At 29.6% G+C, this 21,123-nt stretch overlaps 1 protein-coding gene across 1 annotated transcript in view; it reads left to right on the top strand.

The window, feature by feature from the left end:
• Positions 1-21,123, top strand: part of LOC132923449 (zinc finger protein rotund-like) — a 108,943-nt gene that overhangs the window by 34,488 nt on the left and 53,332 nt on the right. Inside the window, 3 exon segments of the mRNA XM_060987446.1 lie at positions 8,650-8,721; positions 9,606-9,648; positions 12,885-13,111. Coding sequence (XP_060843429.1) covers positions 8,650-8,721; positions 9,606-9,648; positions 12,885-13,111 — 342 coding nt within the window.

The following is a 21,123-nucleotide window of genomic DNA, read 5'->3' on the forward strand; positions in this document are numbered from 1 at the left end:
TACCATTTATACCTACTAAATTCATACATACACATAGTCGCCAACACAGTTAACAATTGGTCTAAAAATTCATTTTATACGTTTTTATTTAAATGAAATAAACACGTATATGTTGTTTGATATTACGTATGATGTGTAGAAAATATAATTAAAGACAACAGTTTAATTTGATAATCAAAACAAAAATTAGTTGAATGTTGAATGTATCTCGTTGTTAAATTCTTCAGTAATATATTATTTAAAAATTATTCATCTACACGATGATGATGATGATGATGATGATTATTATTACGTTTGATGTATGATATTAATGAATGATATAGATATTACTACGACTATGATAGTCTGTTAGGAATACGATCAATATTATAATATTATAGTATCTATTTATTTTTTTTCTAATCAAAAACACAACGTTTTACTCTTTATTTTTCTCACTATACTCATTCTTCTTATTATACTCATAATGGCAAAATACAATTCAAAACTTTCATGGAACTTTAAACACTTCAATAATAATTCATGTTGTTCACTTTGGACACAGTTTTTTTTTTAATACGTTTTACAAAATTAAAAATTATATCTGTACCACAATATTCTTTCGTGAAAAAAAGAATATTTATCACTTTGATTTTTTTTTTATTATTATTAATATTATTATATCGTTAAATAATTATATTTGTTGTTTCGATTACATTTCCTTATTTACGCCTGCTTGAAATTCTAACTATATTTACAAACGATGTTCATTAAACGGCAGTGTAGGTTTTAGTTGTGTGGATAAAAAATGTGTACGTTTAGATAAAAGAAAAGTTGTTAACCACGTCAATATAAATGAATAGCTTAAAAAAAGGAACAAATAGTTTCTGTATAGTGACAGTTCAAATGCAATTTAGGAACACGACCGCATTCTGAGAAAACTTCGGTTCCAATACAATGTTAATTTGTTTTGCCGTGTAGATTTTCGATAAAAAAAAAGAAATAATTAATTAATTAAATGAACTATAGACCCAGTAAACACAAAAAAAACCAAATATGGTCACGATACTACATTTAGGTACCAACATACTCAAGGTTCATGAGACATGAATACTATTATGTAAATTTATTAATATTATGCTGCAAGGTCGTTCTCTTAACAGTTTAACACTCAGCTTATCTTTACCTGGTGGACCAATATTTATCCGGATATACCTCAGTTGTGTCACTTCACTACACGCATCTAAACTTAAAGTACTTATTGGTTATAAACTAATTAACTAGATTTAAAAAGTACTTATATTATAGTTGCGTGAAATTCAATTTCTATAAATCAAAATTTATAAATTTTATGCATTTTAAAAATTTACCATGACATAAACGGTGTAAAATAGTAAACAAAAACATTTTGAAAAAAATGTTGTTATATTGTGATTATTAATTATGCAAGAACATTTTTCAAAAACGTTTTCGAGATAATAAGTATTTAATATAAAAAGAATCACCCTGTGTATAAATGAAAAAATGAAAATAATTATAATAATCATCATTACATACACATACACATTAATATTGGATTAATAATAGTAATCGATCATATTTATATCTATTAGTTTCGGCGGCGGTGGACGTTCGGGTTTCACCTGGGACGCGTTTTGAAACGCGCGTAATCTCGAGGGATAATTGATTCCGAATGGCCAAATACCATTATTGTTATATAATATATATATAGATAGAAAGATAAAAGATACATTATAACATTATATAGCCCTTAGTCAGGTAATTCAACGTAAGTAAACCGCCGCTGTCGATTACGATGCTTCCTTACTAGTTCTAAGTGAATCGAATAAACCGTATAGTCCGTCCTATAAAATATATTAAACATTATGGATATATACTTTTGTAATATATTATTTTCCTATGTAAACAGTTGATCGCGAAATAGTATATCTAATAACACCTCTCGGAAATATTTTACATGTTTAAATATAGTCCAACAAACAATATGCCTTATTTAATTATATTTTAACATTTGCCACAACTTATTTTTATAATTTATAATATATTATGTATCACAAAAGTCACGAAGTTTTACGTATTAAAAATCAAACAAAAAGTACATATTTTAAAGTATTGTATTATAAAACTCGTATAGTTATATTATGATTATATAAAAATTCCATATCAATCAGTAAAAAAAATATATATTAAAAATCGCAGCTGAAATCTGTTTTTACTACATCATTTATAAACTTATCAAAATTATTGTTTACAATCTAATACGGGTATTTAATGTACCTATACGATATATCAACATTCACAGCAATATTGCTTTTGAATTGATTTATTTAATTTACTAAAATTACATATAAATAAAACTATATTCGATCTTAAAAGTAGATTAGATATTTTGAGTTGAAAACGTAATTTTTTTTTTTTTAAACATTAAAATCAACTGTTTCGATTAGACTTTATTTTATTATATTTGGCGTACACTATCTTCTAAAGTGCTAACCGTGAACAGTTTCTACAGTTAGTACATATATATTCAATATGCAAACAAGAATAATAAATAAAATATGGCAAAGTGACAAATTGGACATATCTTTTATCTATGTAATGTATCGTTAGATATATCAAACCGTTTGGTAAGTATATACAATATCATTGTTTATCGATGTTTTTAAAACTATAAAATGTAAACACACACGCGAAAATATTATACCAGACACACGAGACATGACGATTAATGAAATACGGCGTAAAACTGTTTTTAGATGTATTATAAATTTATCCATACATGACTATGGTATTTTCAGACGAACAAAATAATGATAGTATATTCTTTCGTCTAGTTTCAGTTAGTCTCAAATTCTAATTGCTCGTCAGTATAAAGTTTATCGTGAGTGTATTCTTATTAATACGTATATGCTGTCGGTTACTATAGTTGTATACGTATAGATATAGATTACGATAATACGATTAGAAACACAATCAAAACTCAGCCTGAACGATAGCTATTTGTTTTTTACTTCAAATACGTCCATATGAGTAAATTTTGATTCACGTTCTAGAGACTGTGTCGTCATATTTCGAACAGCTAACAATCTATCGAATATATTGCGTTAATAATTGTCATAAGTTTTCGTAATACACGAGTAAATATAATATATTGTACGATGGCGGTGAAAGATTTTTGATCTCAATTAATTTCGACATTAATTATATCGGTGTTAGTTCTTCGGAGAAATTCTGTTTCCCTTTAGTTTACAACTATACAAATATCTCCTTTGAAATACACGCGTTGAACCCTTTCCTCCGAAGCGTCTTCTTGATGTGTTAAAAAGTTTGACCTTTAGTCGCTCTTGAGCTCGTATACTTTACGTGATATTTTTCACACACACACATACACTCGATTAAGTGTTGCTTTTTTTATGCTTTTTTTCTCTACATTTTCACATCACGAAACTTTTTTAACAAGGGTTATACAGGCAGTGGGTGAAAAAAAAGTTCACCAGCTTTTTACCCTCCGTTTGCGTTGATGAGCATGCGCTTTCCACCTCCACCACTAACCCCCCGTCCATCATCCCCGGGGAAAAAAACCCCGGTTTTTTTACAGCACTTATTGATTTTTTTATAACGTTTTACGCCCACTACTTCCCCTCTCCCGTATGTATGCATGTATATATATATATATATATATATTTATGTGTGTGTGTATACACGCGACCCCTTTTTTTCTGGTCCGGGACTTTTTTCAACCCTCCCCGCCACTGCTATCCGCCGGTCGTCTTCCGCCAGCCAAGTCTCGGCGCTTTCCCCACCACCCGACTCACCCCTCTGAGCTTCATTAGCGCACAATGCGTCCTAAAGTCTTCTTTAATTCGCCCACGACGGCAGAATTGTGTTCTCTAAATTCCGTCACATGTCGGTGCCTTTTTTCTTTTTTTTTTTTTTTTTACTCTACTTGACAATATATATAACAACAACAATGGTTTAATAGTATTTTTAGGTTATCCTCTTTGCGTCGTCGAACTTCTTCTATATAGCATTAAATCTATCGAAGCAGACACTAGCAGTGATTAAAACCGTTTATTATTTTTAAAAGATATTAAATACAAATATATCAATACAGTTATTACAAACACGTTCGATATTTAAACATACACATACAATTTATTAGGTATGCTTATTGTATGCCCGTTATGTGGTTTTTCTTTTCTAACTATTTTTTCAATTGAATTATACGAACCACTGAACGCTGTTTAAACCTATAACCCAATTGTCACTACATACACTATATTCAGTTGATAATTTATAAAAATTAAATTATATTTTATTAATTTAAGGGCTACATAATTATGGTATAAATATACTTTATAAAGAATTATAAATGTATGTAAAACAATAACACAACAATATTATTTTGATTAATATGTAGGATTTTATAATTTATAATATTATGTATTATATAATATGCACTTTATTATTAAATCATTTCGTTTTTATTATTAAACATAAAATATTTAACACTACCATAAAAGTAAGAATAATCCAACCTAGTAAATTACTGATGATCATATTTTCGATAACTTTAGTTAAAGAGCAGCTGATCAAATATGTCAATCTTTTTGTATACATAGGTACCCAAATATAATATATCTAAAATACCGTATACTTATAACACATCTGTCTAGAATGGTTTAATACTTTCACGTGTAATTTATACAGATTCGTATTATTAACAAAAAAGTTTCGTAATAAAACTCGTCATTTGATATGAAAAATTTTTTCGGTCTTACTATATTTTCTTTATAATAATATCTTTATAATTAACTAAATAATTTAATATATAAATATAATGTATTGCGACTAACTATACATTTTTTTTCAATTTTTAAATACAAATTATAACATAATAATTAAATTGTTTTCTACACCAATTCCATTTAAAAAAAAAAATTATCGGTTGAGTTTATTATAATATTTTTTCTATGAGCGTTTATATAATCTTTGACACCGCATAAGTTCATAGAAAGAAACATTGAGTGATATATATATAGAAATATACATTAAACACAATTTAATAATAAAAAATAGTATTTGAATATTTTGAAACTTAGAATTATTATGAAATTACAACTAAAATTGAACTTGTAAATTGTTACTTTAATTTTTATACAATATAAAATTTGTTTATTTTTTAAAACGAAATAGGTTATCTCGGATCTACATTCCTCGCATGTCAGACGACATGTTGCAAACATAGATAATCATTTTGTTTAGACTTTTTAAATTTTTAACAAACACTTAAATAGTTAACATAGCCACATAGGTATATTTCTAGAGATATTAAAATAATTTTAATGTCCATATTTTCTATCTTCCAGTCGAAGGACTGTACCTATATTGAATAAACAATCTACACATTTCCAAAAATACTCGATAAAAAACAATCGTAAAAAAATTGTTCACATTATATTGTACAGTATAAAATATGATAGGTATAACCTTATGTTTTATCAGTGAAAAATAACCCAATATCGTTTAGCGCGTTAAGTATGGTAAGTACCACACAACATTATACTGTCTGTACCTATACGTCACATTAGCTGCTTACGCGTCGCACCCTTTTCACAAGATCTGGTTTTGATTTTTGTTCCCAAGACCTATTTAACATTCTGACGCGATCCGGAACAACGTGGATTTGTCAAGGTATACGGTTTACAGGTACCCATTCCTATATATTCGAGATCGAACACCTTGTGGCTCCTATCATTTATCATATTTTCCATTTTACGACTGACGAAAAACATTAATCTTCGCCGTGATTCGTACACGCCTCGGTGGGATTTTTATTCAAATCACGTAGTTACGGTTCATTACGCATTTTATTTTATTAATACAACAATTTTCGGCGGCGAGCAAGGGGTAGGCCGAAAACAGCCCCCGAAGGTAAACAAGCTGTGTATATACATTATAACTATAATGTATGTATATATTAGAAAATAAAACCTTAAGAAACGTTTTCACACCGCTTTTGTCGTCTTAGCCTATTTTACGACATGCCGTCGATAACAATGCCGAATTTCCGTGTACACTGCGCAGGTTGAGGGTGCAAGTATTCTCAATATTATACGCGATAATAAAATCTAGACATAAATTTTGCATGAAATTTGTGGTTGACAATTCAGGAAAATCCTTGAAATTCAAAATATGTAAGCAATGTGACAAACTCGTTGTCCAGAAATGTAGGAAAAACATTTTTTTTTCAAACTAAACTTCTACACAACGATAGATTTAGGCTACCCAATGATAATATGATAATACCTACCACTATAGTTTTATTTTGGAATATATCATATTATATTCATATTATGGTTATTTTTACTAGATTCAGTAATTAATTTACACAATACCATCTTTTTTTTCAAATGTTTGTGTGCTCGAGTGGTTAATAAATAGCTAGTTGTATTACTCACGTGAAAACTGTTATGAAATTTATATGCGATTATACAATACTGTCGTTATTCGTCTCGTTAATAATATTATGCAATTAATCCGTCGTTGGAAACTTATGGAGTCATCATCTGTAAGCTTTTACGTCAACACGTCGTTTATAATACTCTGCGGGGTTATATAGTCACGCGATCGGGTTTTCGGTCTAACTTCGACGAATCGAAAAAAACGTACACGTCCCCGAATAGCAGAACATAAAATATTATCCCCGTGTACCTATAAAATTATAGTCGACGAGCGTTGAGTGTAATCACACGACAGGCACAATTATGTACGAAGTTTATGTACCATGTGTATACAAAAATAACCAAATTCGTAGTCTGTTTTTCGATAATTTGTGACGATATCATATCTCAACACGCATCTAACGGGGTAGGTAGACGGGTACTATAGGTAGGTACTAAGGTACACCTGCAGCGAGATGAACACTTTAAACAGTTTAAAATAATATACGTACATGGTGATATTACCTATAGGGTATCCGCACAATACTTTTTAGATTCTCTATATATATATATATATGTTTTATGAACCGGTGTGTTGCGACAAGATCACGATGATTTGACGTACATTGAACAGAATATTGTACTCTACTCTTTGCATAATTAACCACATAATAGCCATATACGTCATATGCCATATAAACTGTGCATAGCACATCGTTGGAATTTCGTTTGTTATTCGACGATATGGTTGAAATTTAGTATGCAATTAGGATCGTAAGCACGCGAGGTATACCAATCCAATATTGTTAACCTGCGTTGCAATAATATAGCCGGTATACCGTGTGCGCATAACCTGATGATATTTTTAGTTTTAAAATAACTATAATAAGAGTAAAAATTACGTTATCCCCCGTGTAGATACCATTGATTATTCTCGACGTTTCACCGCAATGCTGTGCATTCGCGAAGCAGTTTATTCGAATTCGATTGTTTCTCAAACCGTCTGGGTAGATGACCGTTATGTCGAGTTGTATATACATATACATACCTACTCGGTGTATAATAGTGGTTTCGAACGAGGACCGGATAATAAATCGACAGAGAATTCGGGTGCCCGGGACAGTCGTCCACCGTTTCGGTAGCTTGGGTGGGGTCGGAGGGGTAACATTGCGTCTGTAAAGTTTTGCCAAACAATAAAAACGCCGAAAAGGAAAACATAATAAAACATGTTTATATCCAGATGAATTGGAGATTGTAAAATAAATAACGGTGTTTTTTTTTTAAGTTAATCGAACGTACTATTATTGTATTGTAAAGGTATTTAAAAAAAAATATTCAATAACCCTAATTTTTTCTGAGATACGGCAGGTTCAGATGCAGATGGAAAATTAATAAATATTTACTCTAATAGAAGCTATATTATATGCACGTATTATGCTCCAAATATATATATATCAATAAAACGTCTTCTATTTAAAGTGTTATCGAGAAAAAGTATAAAGCTAAAAAATAATGTCATTGTTTTATGACAACCGTTTGTGCTTAAATAGTGAAGCCCAGTAAACACTTTTATAATTAAACGATTTTGAAGAAAGTTTCTATGCAATAAAAATTCGATAAGGCCACGTAAACAACAAAACAGTATTCTTAATACAATACGTTTTTACAATGTTTTCTTCGAATTTCATTAAACCTATACATTTCAATGTATTATTATAATCAGTATGGTCAGATAGGTATTGTATAACTCGTTACACTTATCGTTATCATTGTGGAAATGTTAAAACGTCTACCGGATAGTTCCCCTCGTCGTAGTCACATATACATCGATTTTACATTGATCATGATTAAAAAAGAAATTATTAATTTATCAATAATTATTGTATAATAAATTTGTAATTGTAGACAATCATAGAATAATAATATATTATATAAGTACCTACCTATATCGCAGCATATGTTAAAATCCAATCGTACGTAATTCACGCATTAATATTATATCGATTGCAAATTTATATTCAGTATAAATGTTTATTAATTATTATCAATAGTATAATATAAATTATATAATAATATATTATTCGTTTATGGTTGTGTTAAAATTGTGCATTCTCGAATCACGTGAGCTGTGCACTCCGGCAGGTCCGGATTATCACTGATTGTTGTGTCTAATTCTGATTGGTCGGTTTTGTTTGTGTGTTTACAGCAATGTGGTGGACATGGCAAAGAAGTGGACTATAGTTGGACTAGACAGACAGCCATGAAACAAGGCTATGAGGTAAAAATTCTAAAAAAAAAAAAAAACATAAACGATAAAGAAAAAATCAAACGCGTTTGCCAATATTATACACTTTACTCACTATATACTACAACTAGCACTTATATACAATACTATTACTACTATTACTAATACTATTACTACTACTACTACTACTACTAGTACTACTACTACTACTACTACTACTACTACTACTACACGTCATTATGATTTCTACACGTATTTACTTTAGATGGCCATTAAAAACACTGTGTGGTTCGTATATTAATATGTATAATATGGATATACATATATTATATCCAGTTTTAGGCGTCTGGATTAAACTGGTTTATATTTTATAAGCCCTATCTCTTATTGACTTGATTCCTTTTGGGCTCCGTTGCTAAGTATTCAAAAAATAATAATTCAAAATATTATTGATAGGAATAAAATAAATACTATTGGTAGTACAATATTAATTTGGATATTATCCTGTATCAAATATATATACACACGATAGAGGAGTAGTTCGATGAAATAACACCAAAAAACGGTGTACATTTTTAACTTTCTATAGGTAACTTAATTTAACTTATACAGATATATCTAGTTAAAATTATGATGGATCTACGCATTATTTTTTTCATCATCTATTTTCTTTGTATAAATTTAATATAATATGTCCCTTGCTTTTAGAGATTATAAATTTGTGCCTATTAATTACGTGGTTGTCAAATACGTGCTTTTTCTACCAAAACGACATAATATATTCACAATTTACAAGACACTTATAGATGTTATACTATAAAACCATAATTCAAAAAGCAACATTACCTTTGAATCCATGAATTTGTATAAAGCATAGATATCCGATAAAAACTAATATAATTTTTTTTTTATTTTAGGCAAAAATGAACAACAACGATCATATTCAACAACTTTCAAAAGGTACGTATATATTATGATCTTATATACCCAACCCTAACATGTATTCATTGAAAAATAGTTACAGTCACTGATATTATATTTATTATGGCCAATATTTCCACGTATTGGTACTTGCATAGGATATATGTGTACAATATATTATATATATATATGCACTATATATGCATTTATGCAGACCAGGTATGATAAGTAGTAGCTGTAGTACTCGTTAGTAAATTACAATATTATTATACGTATATAGAATTCCGTTTAATGTAATACTTTTATCGAAATCTCCCCCGCAGTGACATGGGTATACCCTTATTTAGCAAATATGGCAAACTGGCCGTCAAGCAGAACCACTATCGAACGGAGTGATTTGTTTGTTCTCTTGTAAGTCCTGTGGATGGCTCGTGGGCATAGAATATGCAGCAATTCCAATACGCATAATAATTAACTTTTTTTTCTCTCTAAAGATATCGATAGTTTCCATGGATACGACACGCAGGGTCGTAATCGTAGTCGACAGTCATAACGATGGTTGCAGAGTACGTGTCCGAGTTGACAAGGCGAGGCTGTTTATATAATGTACATTTTCACGTACACACACACACACAGACCTACACACACATACGCAATACACACACACATATATATGTATATACTGACATACTGTTAGTATGATCACCTATGCTCACCGATGCTCACCTTGAATACCTTTCCGAGTAGTCTGACAGCGTTATACGGCTCATTACACCCTCTCCCCTGCAGTGAACCGTCGCCCGCTCCTCCGGTGTGTACCCGGAACGTAGTCAGTCTAGTCTTCGGGCCGGCTGGCTGTCTTCGGTACAGTTATAATACATATTATTATTATACTCTTCCGATATCATTACGACGTGTACACATAATATACCCTACATATAATATGACGCGAATGAACATCCGCCCGAGGCCAGAGTATAAGAGAAAGGGATTCTCAGAGAACCATCAGGGGGTCAGTTTCCGTAGTTCTGATTTATCAAATTGCGTGTCGAATGGTTAAAGATTTACTTTTTATAATGTTAAATTGTACATGTAATTCGGGTTGTATGTGGCCGTTACCCTTAGATTACATAGATATACTATACAGAATGATCTAAGGCGTTACCCGCGAGTGTCATCTTGTTTACGGGTAAGGTCGAATATCACTTGTTTTTTTTAAATTGTACTCGTTTTGATAATTACATGCACGTGATATAACCTACATACCGACGAGTATCATTCAGTAGATGGTCCGGAGAATAATTTGTTTAAAGACTAGTATTTTTATTATAATAATTACATAATATATAGTTACAATTTTGAAAATATTATATAAAAACATATTATTAAAAAAATTAACAAATAATTGCAATTTAGATATTACATAGATATAATTTAAACATTAAAATCGTATAAAAATACATTAACATTTATTTCTAAATTATTCAGAATACGTTGTTGACAATTTCAATACTAAATCACCAACACTCACGTACAATACTCTAAAATGAACGTTTATAAGTTCTACGAAATTACCAGACCGAATCCGATTCGAACATTGGCTTAGGTATAAGGAATGCAGTTCGACAGCCCCCATATTTATGTTCTATTTGACACTTACACATTTTCGTGATAATGTGTGTGCTTCGATAAAATACAATTTTTATGCTTTTCAATGCCACCCGTTTAATTCGAGTGCTTTAAAATATCAAAATGCAAATAACATGAAAATCTTGACACACAATATGCATATACGCATATGGAAGTATACTCTGTTTATTTTTCACGAAAGGACGTCGAGGTGTGAAAGTTTACGTACCCCTACATCTGATGGTAAATATTATGCTAACAAACGCTTGAAATTCGTATAAATATACATGTATACATAATATATTATAACAAACTCGATCGAATTTACATGGGATCAAACGTGTTTCGCGAGACCTTTGTACGCCAATATTATTTATTTAGTTTAACGAAACCAGTTTTGAAACACATAATTTGATCGTTTATTTCATAAACCCATATTATATTATTTAGCTAATATCAATTAAATACAGATAATATATTACCTATATTATATCATTTTAATAACTTGAAAATAGTAGCAGTTGTGAAATATTTTAAAATTATTATCAACCAAAAAAATACAATGTTGTTATAAGCATGCCACGCTTAAAGATGTAATACATATTATTCTGTTTGATTTTCTGATTTTCTGCATTAATCAAGTAGTTGTGAATTTGGGAAAGGTTCATGTTTTAAGAATACCATATTATTATGAGCTATTGTGTAACGATAACATTAATATAACAGATTTAATACTGTTTTATGGTCACGACAAATTCAGAACGGGTTTTAAATCGATACCAACATATTATTATAGTTGTTTTCAAAGAATAATGACACCGCCGGAACCCTTTGAAACGCCGAATTTTGCATACATTTCGACTCATAGGGACGGTACACTGATACCTACATATATAATCTGTTATAATTTATCGAAAATATACAGAAAATGTTAATTTTGGTTGCAAAAATAAAAATTCTTTACATAACTTGCGGTTTTTTTTTTACCATAAATTATTCAATAAACTGTATAATATACATATGCTCATGCAACTGATATGTAATATTTATTATTCCATACCTAATAATAATAATATATACCATAGTCCATAATATATTTCTATTGTTCAAAAATTCAAAATACTCGAGCAGGTATCATCTAGATTTGTATATGAATGTATTCAACTATTTGTAGTCTCTAAATACCAGCAATACTTCAGTAACAAACAACTTTGGATTTTCTTTCGGTGTTTTACTAATTCAAAATAAATAAACCATAAAATTTGATCGTAAACCGGTTTTAGCATTGAACCAATCATTTATATTTTTATAATAAAAACATTGCGATTAGAATGCTTATAACCCGTTTAATCTGCATATACCTATATGGTACCTAAATAAATTATTTTTAATTTAGGTAAACTTGGCTAATTTGAAATATATAATACTGAAACAATTGTCACCATATTCTGCACACATATTCCTTGAGACTCGGGGAGTTTTCATAGTTTTGTTTTTAATCTCTATAGGTTGCCAAAGGGTAACTCATAAATGAATTGCGTGTTCAACTAGTTTAATAATAATAACATCTTTACATTATTTTATCATATAGATATAATCAATTATATTATCAAAATTCGCGATAATTATTCAAATTTTATTTACAGGTGGTATGGAGGATGGTTCTGGCATGTACCAGCAACACGGGGGTGGTACGCCAAGGTCACATAGTACAGCAAGTACGGCTAGCAGCATTTCACCCACTGGTAACTCAGCGACGCCCATGTTAATCGTACCACATCCGATAAATGCCGCCAAAATCACAGACGCACATCACGTGGTTACGCATCAAAACGGTGGTGGTCGAAAATATACTTGCAAAATGTGCCCATCGGTAAGTCATTTTTGTGTAAATAAGCTATTAATGATATAACGCTTGAGCAAGAATATGTTGTAACTTGTAACGATTGTATTTTCATAGAGTACCGTTTATTATTACAATCTGGCCAAATAATCAAAAATTATTGATTTAATAATTTCATTAAACATTAGAGTTGACAAATATATTATGTTATATAAAGTTATATTAAAAAATATTAGGTATCAATATTTTGTATAATTCGTCCAAATTGATTGCGTTTGGATATTATTATTTAATCGTGATCTGGAAAGCTGTTCAGTTAAGTCCATTAACACATATTGTGTATACTCGTATGACATAATAATATTTTTAAAATTTTAAATTTTTACATTTATTCACCGAATATTTAAATATTTAATCGGGTCTATATTTTATGTATATTATAAAAACGTTATTAGATTCGAAATGTAAATACCTACAAATAGTTGAGTATATTACTTTGATTAACTAGATAATAATTAGTTACACATACTAGTGATTTAATTCCACGTTTAAATTTTAAATATATTTTGAAGTAATTTATGCATTTTTATGAATGCAGTTAAATTAAATGTAACCTGTTTTTATCATAAGTAACTAATTATTATTTTTGTCCTGTTGGCTGTTGACCTTACGCATATTTATATATTTATGTAGAAACTGATTAGTAAGACATGAAAACATAAAATATTGGTCACTGTCTATATACTGATATGGAATAAAGTGTTGCTAATTAGTTTGAAAACGTCTAAACGGAATAGGTAAACGATAAAAATTTAATCAGAACATTCAATTTATTTTATAATCATAATTGACTTGTACTATTTAAGGACAGAATAAATAATTACATCCTACGTTCGCAATATATTTTCGGTGCGCACGAACTGCTTCGTAAATAGGTAGGTGTCCTTTTTTTACTTAAACTGCCTCCCATATCAATATATCATGCCCATAATAAAAAATCAATATATCTATTTATTTCATTGTACTATCGATTATAATATTCAATATACTTTATTGCACTATTGGTTATTTTATTGATTTTCACATTTCTCGTTATACGTTAAAAATATATTTATTTTTTTCTACTTCCAAAGTTCCAAACAATATATTATTGTTAATAACTGATAATTCTTGAAGATTAGTTTAGCATTGCATAATTAATTCCGTTTGTGCATTTGTTACGTTATTAACAAGCAAGTTTTTGTTTTTATAAAAATATTAAATAAATATTATTATCAAAAATAGGGAAAACCATTTTAATTTGAGACAATAGTTTAAAATTGGTATAATAAATATACAACGGACGTTTTAATTGATTGAAATAAATATAGGGTAACAATTTTTCTTCGATTCAATGATTAAAGTGAAATAATCATCTATCTGAGACAGCATGAAAACTTAATATTCAACTACATAATATGAGAAGCATTTGAGTAAATGATAGTTTTGAAATTAGGAAACACCTTTAAAGTCGAGTCACCTTTAAAAAAAAATATGGACAGCAGTTTGAGGATCAGGACGGAGAAAGTTTTTTTCTAGCGTGCCTTATAGTCTGTGCTCTAGTACCAGTTATAAAAATGGTATATGTAAATCACTCAATACTCTATATAGTGTTTAATAATAAAAATTAATCGAAAATTCATGTTAATTATCTTAATTAATGCTGTTATTATAAACTTGTTTATGTTGGTTCATAATCTAATACACATATATTTTTTGATATTTCTAAAACAGCTATTTACAAATTATAAAATATTTCTTTTACTGTATTAAAAACAATGTATTGATATACATTTTAATATGACGGGTTCTAGACACACATTGTAGTTAGTAACCACTTTTAATTTCAGAATAAATTGTAAAGTCATCCCCTGTAAACTGATTTGAAACTCTTTTCTTCAATTTCGTTCGATCGCTCAAATTTAAAATATTTAAATGTATTGCATTGCCTAATAGCAAATAATTTAGATTGTAACATAATTTATATGGTTATTTATTTACTTCCTATTTTTCCAAATCAGTATATACCCATATATAAATTTAATATAATAACATGTCCACACTTGTGATCTTTGAAAAAAAAAATCGTTAATAACGTGCAGAAACAAATTAGTTACAATTTGTGTACAGAAAGTAAAATAGGTATAGGTATCTATATGCACGCTGCATCTACTTAGATAGGTAATGGATGTGTTTGATGTATAAATATCAATGTAACTGAGAAGTGAAAACTAAACAGTAAATCAGGTTAGAGTACGTTATTGATATATTTTCGACTAAAAATATTCGTATATTATCGTTAACTAAACACCAACGTCAAAGTCATAACTGGTATGCCTATACAACAACAAAAAATACCATATTTTCTCGCTCTGCTCGTTTCCTACGACCTGTTGTAATCATTTGGATTAGCGTGATCAACCTGTATTGCATGGTCATAATATAATATATTATATTATCCACTAATATGCGTTCAGGCTCATTTGACGGTCTAAACTTATGTTTTCATTTATTATACTTTATTTATTTATTTTTTTTACGGCCATGCAATGATCTTGAATTAAATGAGACGAAACCGCGACGCAGGGGGAGAAATAACACTTTGATTGATTTTTTTATTTTCATTCGTTCTGTCCTACGAGTTTCTCTTTAAGGACAAACTGGGAATAGGGAGGAATACCCGACCCCAAGTTTTTTTTTCGGCACATTTCGTGTTTTATTTTACACCGTGCGTTGGTAGTAGCTAGCACGAGATTCAAAAAAAGAGCGAGTGCAAAAAACAAAAAATTACTTCAATTATTCCATTCCCATTAGACATTTATATAGTATTTTCTTTCCCGGAATGTTAGTTTTTAAAAAATCGTTATAACAACCCTGTTTTAATATTATACGGTTCGAGTGCGTTCTTTTAAACTGTGGGTTTCAGTGCGTTCAAAAGCTTTTTAAATACATCACGTACATTACTGATACATTATATATAGCTGCGTTCTACAAAATAATACTTATCAAAAATTTTATGTTTCTATTATTCTAAATAAAATGCATTTTAGACTTCCCTAATAAATTATATACCTGTTGTGTAATTTTTTATTCATAAAAACATTATAGTTTTTTTTTGCTGCAAATTTTTTTTTAACAAAAATCTAAAATTTAAAACAGAAATATGTACGCAATATGTTGACAAGCATAATGGTATGTATGTACCATCGTATTTATCATGTTTATCAATAATATTTAAATCAAAATGTCAAATTGAATCTTACATTTTGTTATGGAATAGTGTGATAATATTTTATTTTTAATTTTTTCTTATTAATTTGTTATTTTGAAAGACAATGTATTTTAAAAAATAAGTATTCCCAAATCCACACATTCTCTTTACTCCTTTTACCGTTTTTAAAATATATTATTTTTTTTTAATTTTCATATCAACCCGTTGACATATTCTCAATTTTTTTTTCTTTTGCAAAAGTTTATCTCTGTAAAATCACCAGACGTATGAACAATTGTTTTCCTTTTCATTAAAATGTGTTATTTTTTTTTGGGAATACCATTGATTATAAATACGATGTGTTTATGTTCATAAATCATAATCAATGATAGTATAAACAACTTTTTAATTTAATTTTTTTCGTAAAAATCTACTCTACAGTTAGATAGTGTTTACCATGTTACCATGATTAGCTTACAAATATCCTGTCTCTGTATCGTATTATTTGTTCTTAGTTTCTTACAGTATTGCAACGTATTTCTACCTGGCAGACAACAGTTCGGTCTATATAGTATATATTATATATATACGCTAGGTCATGTACAGTCTACAGAGTATACATATAAGCGCTAGACGGAGATCCTGCAGTATAGACCAACAAAAACCTTTCCTGACCATGATAGTAACGAATCTTTGTGTAATTTGCGATCCAGCTGGGATAGTATACGTAGAGATATAATCACATATTACAAATTATATTCGTGTAGGGTATATCATGAATATACCTATATGTAGGTGTAGTGGGCGAGTCAGTTTGTTCGTAAGAGTAGGGAGGAAGGGTGTAATTGCAGGTGGTCTGCGGCGGACGATGGAGTTGTCTGTGTGTGTATACCTGGAATGCAGGTGGGCCAAGTTGAGCGACGATCATCCTAATAAACCACCGACGATCTACCAAAGCATTGGTCTTTTAAAATGCACTCATCGCTGTAATAACAACGATATGTTATAATAATGGATATTGTTATTTTGTATTATTTTCTTTAAATTTGACGTGGACTATAATGTATGACAATGATCCTTATTAACTAGGACATGTCGTATTATAAGTATGTTCACCAGACATGGATCAGAAATAATAAGTTCATTTTTTGTTCGAGGTAGGCATATTATTTATTGATGTAAATTTGAATAAGAGTATTTTTTTCATTTACAAAAAACAACATTTTTTAAACCAGATAATTTGTCCCCTATAACGCTTTCATGCATTACGTTATATAATGTCCAGTAGCGGATATATAATAATAATTAATATGCAATTGTATGTACCTTTTTAGATCGTTTACTGTATGTATCGTAGGTAATAACGTATTCGTTATTATAGCTATAAGACTTAAAATACAATTTGTATAAACTTACTATAAATGTAGGTAACAACTTAAGTACCATATAAATATTACTATCTTTATCAAATGATTATATTGCGTTCACTCTTGTACCATAATAAATTATAAAAACTATAGTTGAAAAGATGTTTAATCACATTTTTATAGTATGAATATAAATATAGTTAATTGATTAATTAAGATCAATGATCGATTATATTCATCCTTTCAGTGGCTGATGCGATGTTGTGAACAAAACTAAATTTACGTACATTTTTTCTTTACGGTTAACTTTCGTGTTTATAATATTATGTTTAGGTAAGCACAGCTACTTCAACACATCGGCGTTATAAGAGTAGGTTTTTGACACTGACGCGAGTGGTTTGTACAGTGGTTCGCGTCGATAACGTTAATAAGAGCAAACCGGAGGGAAAAATCGGTTAACACATAGTTACACATATGGCAAAAACAGGACGAAGGACGAAATAAAAACTGTTCTATTGATTTTTAAAAAAAAAAAACCAAAGGGACGGCGGCGTATTATACACCTATATAGTATCAAAATCGTTCATTTATTTTTTTATTATTCTCGACGACGGACTATATGGTTACGCGTAAAAACAAAATAACATAGGTATTCGTGATATCTATATGTACTCAACACTCATACATAACATTCATTGTGGATATTGTAAAAACTCATATTTCCTTATCGTTAAAATTATTATGCGATTTGCATATTATATGTTTTTATAATTTCATTTAATATTCTACAATATTGATACAGTTGCAATTTAATATATTTATTTATTTATTTTTTAATTTTTTATTAAACTTAGGACTATATAACGTAACGTATATAATATTATAAGTTAGTCTGACAATATACTTGAACGATTTAATTTAAAATAATGTTTCTATATATAATAATATATAATATATGTTAACATCAACCGGTAGCTCAAATATAAAAATAATTTAAACTAATCGTGTATGCGTTTCTCGGAATATATTTTATTAATTACTAGCATGATGTTATATCTATGCGCGATTTCATTCGTATACCTTTGATGCTGATGAATGAACTTTACATACCTTTAACGCTTTCTTTACAACGTATAACTTTCAACAACTTTTCGATCTGTATCGTTATACAACTAGTACACCGGGATAAAGTTTCAAATATTCTCTAGGTAGAAATTTAAACGATAGTACTAAATGATATTAAATCATATTGATAAATAGAAAGCTTAAAAAATAACTTATCGTATACATACATATTTTGTTAACTTGCAAATTAATTCAAGCAGGTTGTTAATCATTGATTATTATTATTTTTTCACCTCAGCACATTATGTCCGTCTTTTTGCAACGTCGAACATCGGCACATCGTGTATGATCACATTGTACATACTACACACGTTTTATGCAAGAGTTACACAAAACTCATACCTCTGTGACACGTGTTAAGCGCGTCTGTTCGTGTGAATTTTATGTGATAAATATTTAGTGAATTATTCATACAACAACTATCGATTATTACTATAATTATTATTTAACTCATAATATTAAAATTGCATCTGACTTTTGTAGTCCGCACGTTTGACAATGCCAAAACTGTAGGTTGTTATTTAATACTACACTAATAGACAAGTGTATAGTTATAAAAGAAATCACTGTAGGGTAACATGGTGAAATGGAGTACTTACAAACAATTATAATTTATTAACGCTCAAGAAAATAACGAATTAAAAATATTTTTTAACTTTGGATGCTATACTTAAATATTCAATACTACCGTAGACATTCGTAAGGATTTTAAATTGCGTATCGAGTAAAAAAATAAAAAATTGTTTTATATTTTTACAGTATAATAATGTTTATTAAGTTTTAAATATCAGCACTCGTTATATGCAGTATTTATAATACTACTGTATTTTATTTTTTTTTTATTCATACGCTTATTCGAGTATATGTAAACTTTTATTTATACTTATACTTCGACGATGGATGGGTCAGCTCAATCACCAAATGTCAGTGTTTATCTAAAGCTATTTTGAATCTATATTCATTTTACATGACTAAACAGTATAAAAAACAAAAAACTAAAATAACAAGAATTTATTATGCATCGAATATAGAAACAGTTTCATCGTAATTTCGTTAAATCTCAAATACACGAATATGCTGCAGAGAAACTATGTTAATTATTAATCACAAATAGCTCTGTGAAATAAATTTGAGTAAAAGCATTTATCTTGGTTCCGTACTATATAATTGATATTATTCTGTTTACGATCAATAACACTACAATATAATAAAATAAGTCGTATTTTATCTGAATCATTAGAAAACAATAATTATGATACCATATCCAATTACCTATGATGCGATTACAAGTAAATTTTTAACGTTTAATGTTATTGTGGTGCGTATAATATAGAAATCTAGTATAGAAATGTACTATTTCACTGAAAACGTTATAATATTAAATTAGGTATTTTATTGCTAAAACGTATACGAACGACGAGCCAGTCGATCGCATGATTTCAATACTCGTGCGTCCGGACCCAAAGTGTTGGTTCGTGATTTCGAAATGCCGACGACATTATGCACGTCTAGGAGCAAAAAAAAAACGAAACTGTTTAAGGGGCAGGCAGTGCACCGTACAAAGGAATGAGACGACTCGGCGGCAACGTGTTGTGTTATATATATATATATATATAGGTATATTATAATAGGGATAAGAGTGTAGGTATATAGACGTACATATTATGTGTACCGACAAAGGGACACGCCGTTTTGTAGAGGCCATTCGTGACAAATTCGGTGTAATAGAAACTCCTCGTGTATGAGTGTGTGTGTGTATGTATAACAAAAAGGAACAAAAAAATAAACATTTTAAAATTTACGATCAACCCTTTTTCTAGTTTATACACACATACGCATATTATTGTATATTTACGCATGTTATTTTGACTGCGATTCGGAAACACGAGAAACCCTCTCTCAGAGGCGGCGGCGGCGGCGACGGCGGAACCCTTTCTTCCCAGCCAAGAGTGAAAAGAAAAAACAACACACGCGGCAGCGGCGGCACACTCGTGACACGTCGCCGACAAGACCCAATATCATCATCCCTTGCGTATTGGAACTCTCCCCCCCCCTCGGGTGATCGGTTGAGTTTATTACCCGTAGAGATATCCGTCGTGTGTATACATAATATAATATATATGTATATGCGACCCGGAATCGATACAAACGGAAAAGGATATATAATACTGCGAGAAGAATGAGGTGAAAAAAAAACGAAAGGGAACGAAAAAAAATATATATAGGTACCTAAAGAATAGCATATACACACATATACAGTGTTTAATGCGACCGATACGCGTGTTCGTGTGTGTGTTTGT

Source organism: Rhopalosiphum padi, chromosome 2 (genome assembly GCF_020882245.1).
Source record: "Rhopalosiphum padi isolate XX-2018 chromosome 2, ASM2088224v1, whole genome shotgun sequence".
Classification (NCBI taxonomy): Eukaryota; Metazoa; Arthropoda; class Insecta; order Hemiptera; family Aphididae; genus Rhopalosiphum; species Rhopalosiphum padi.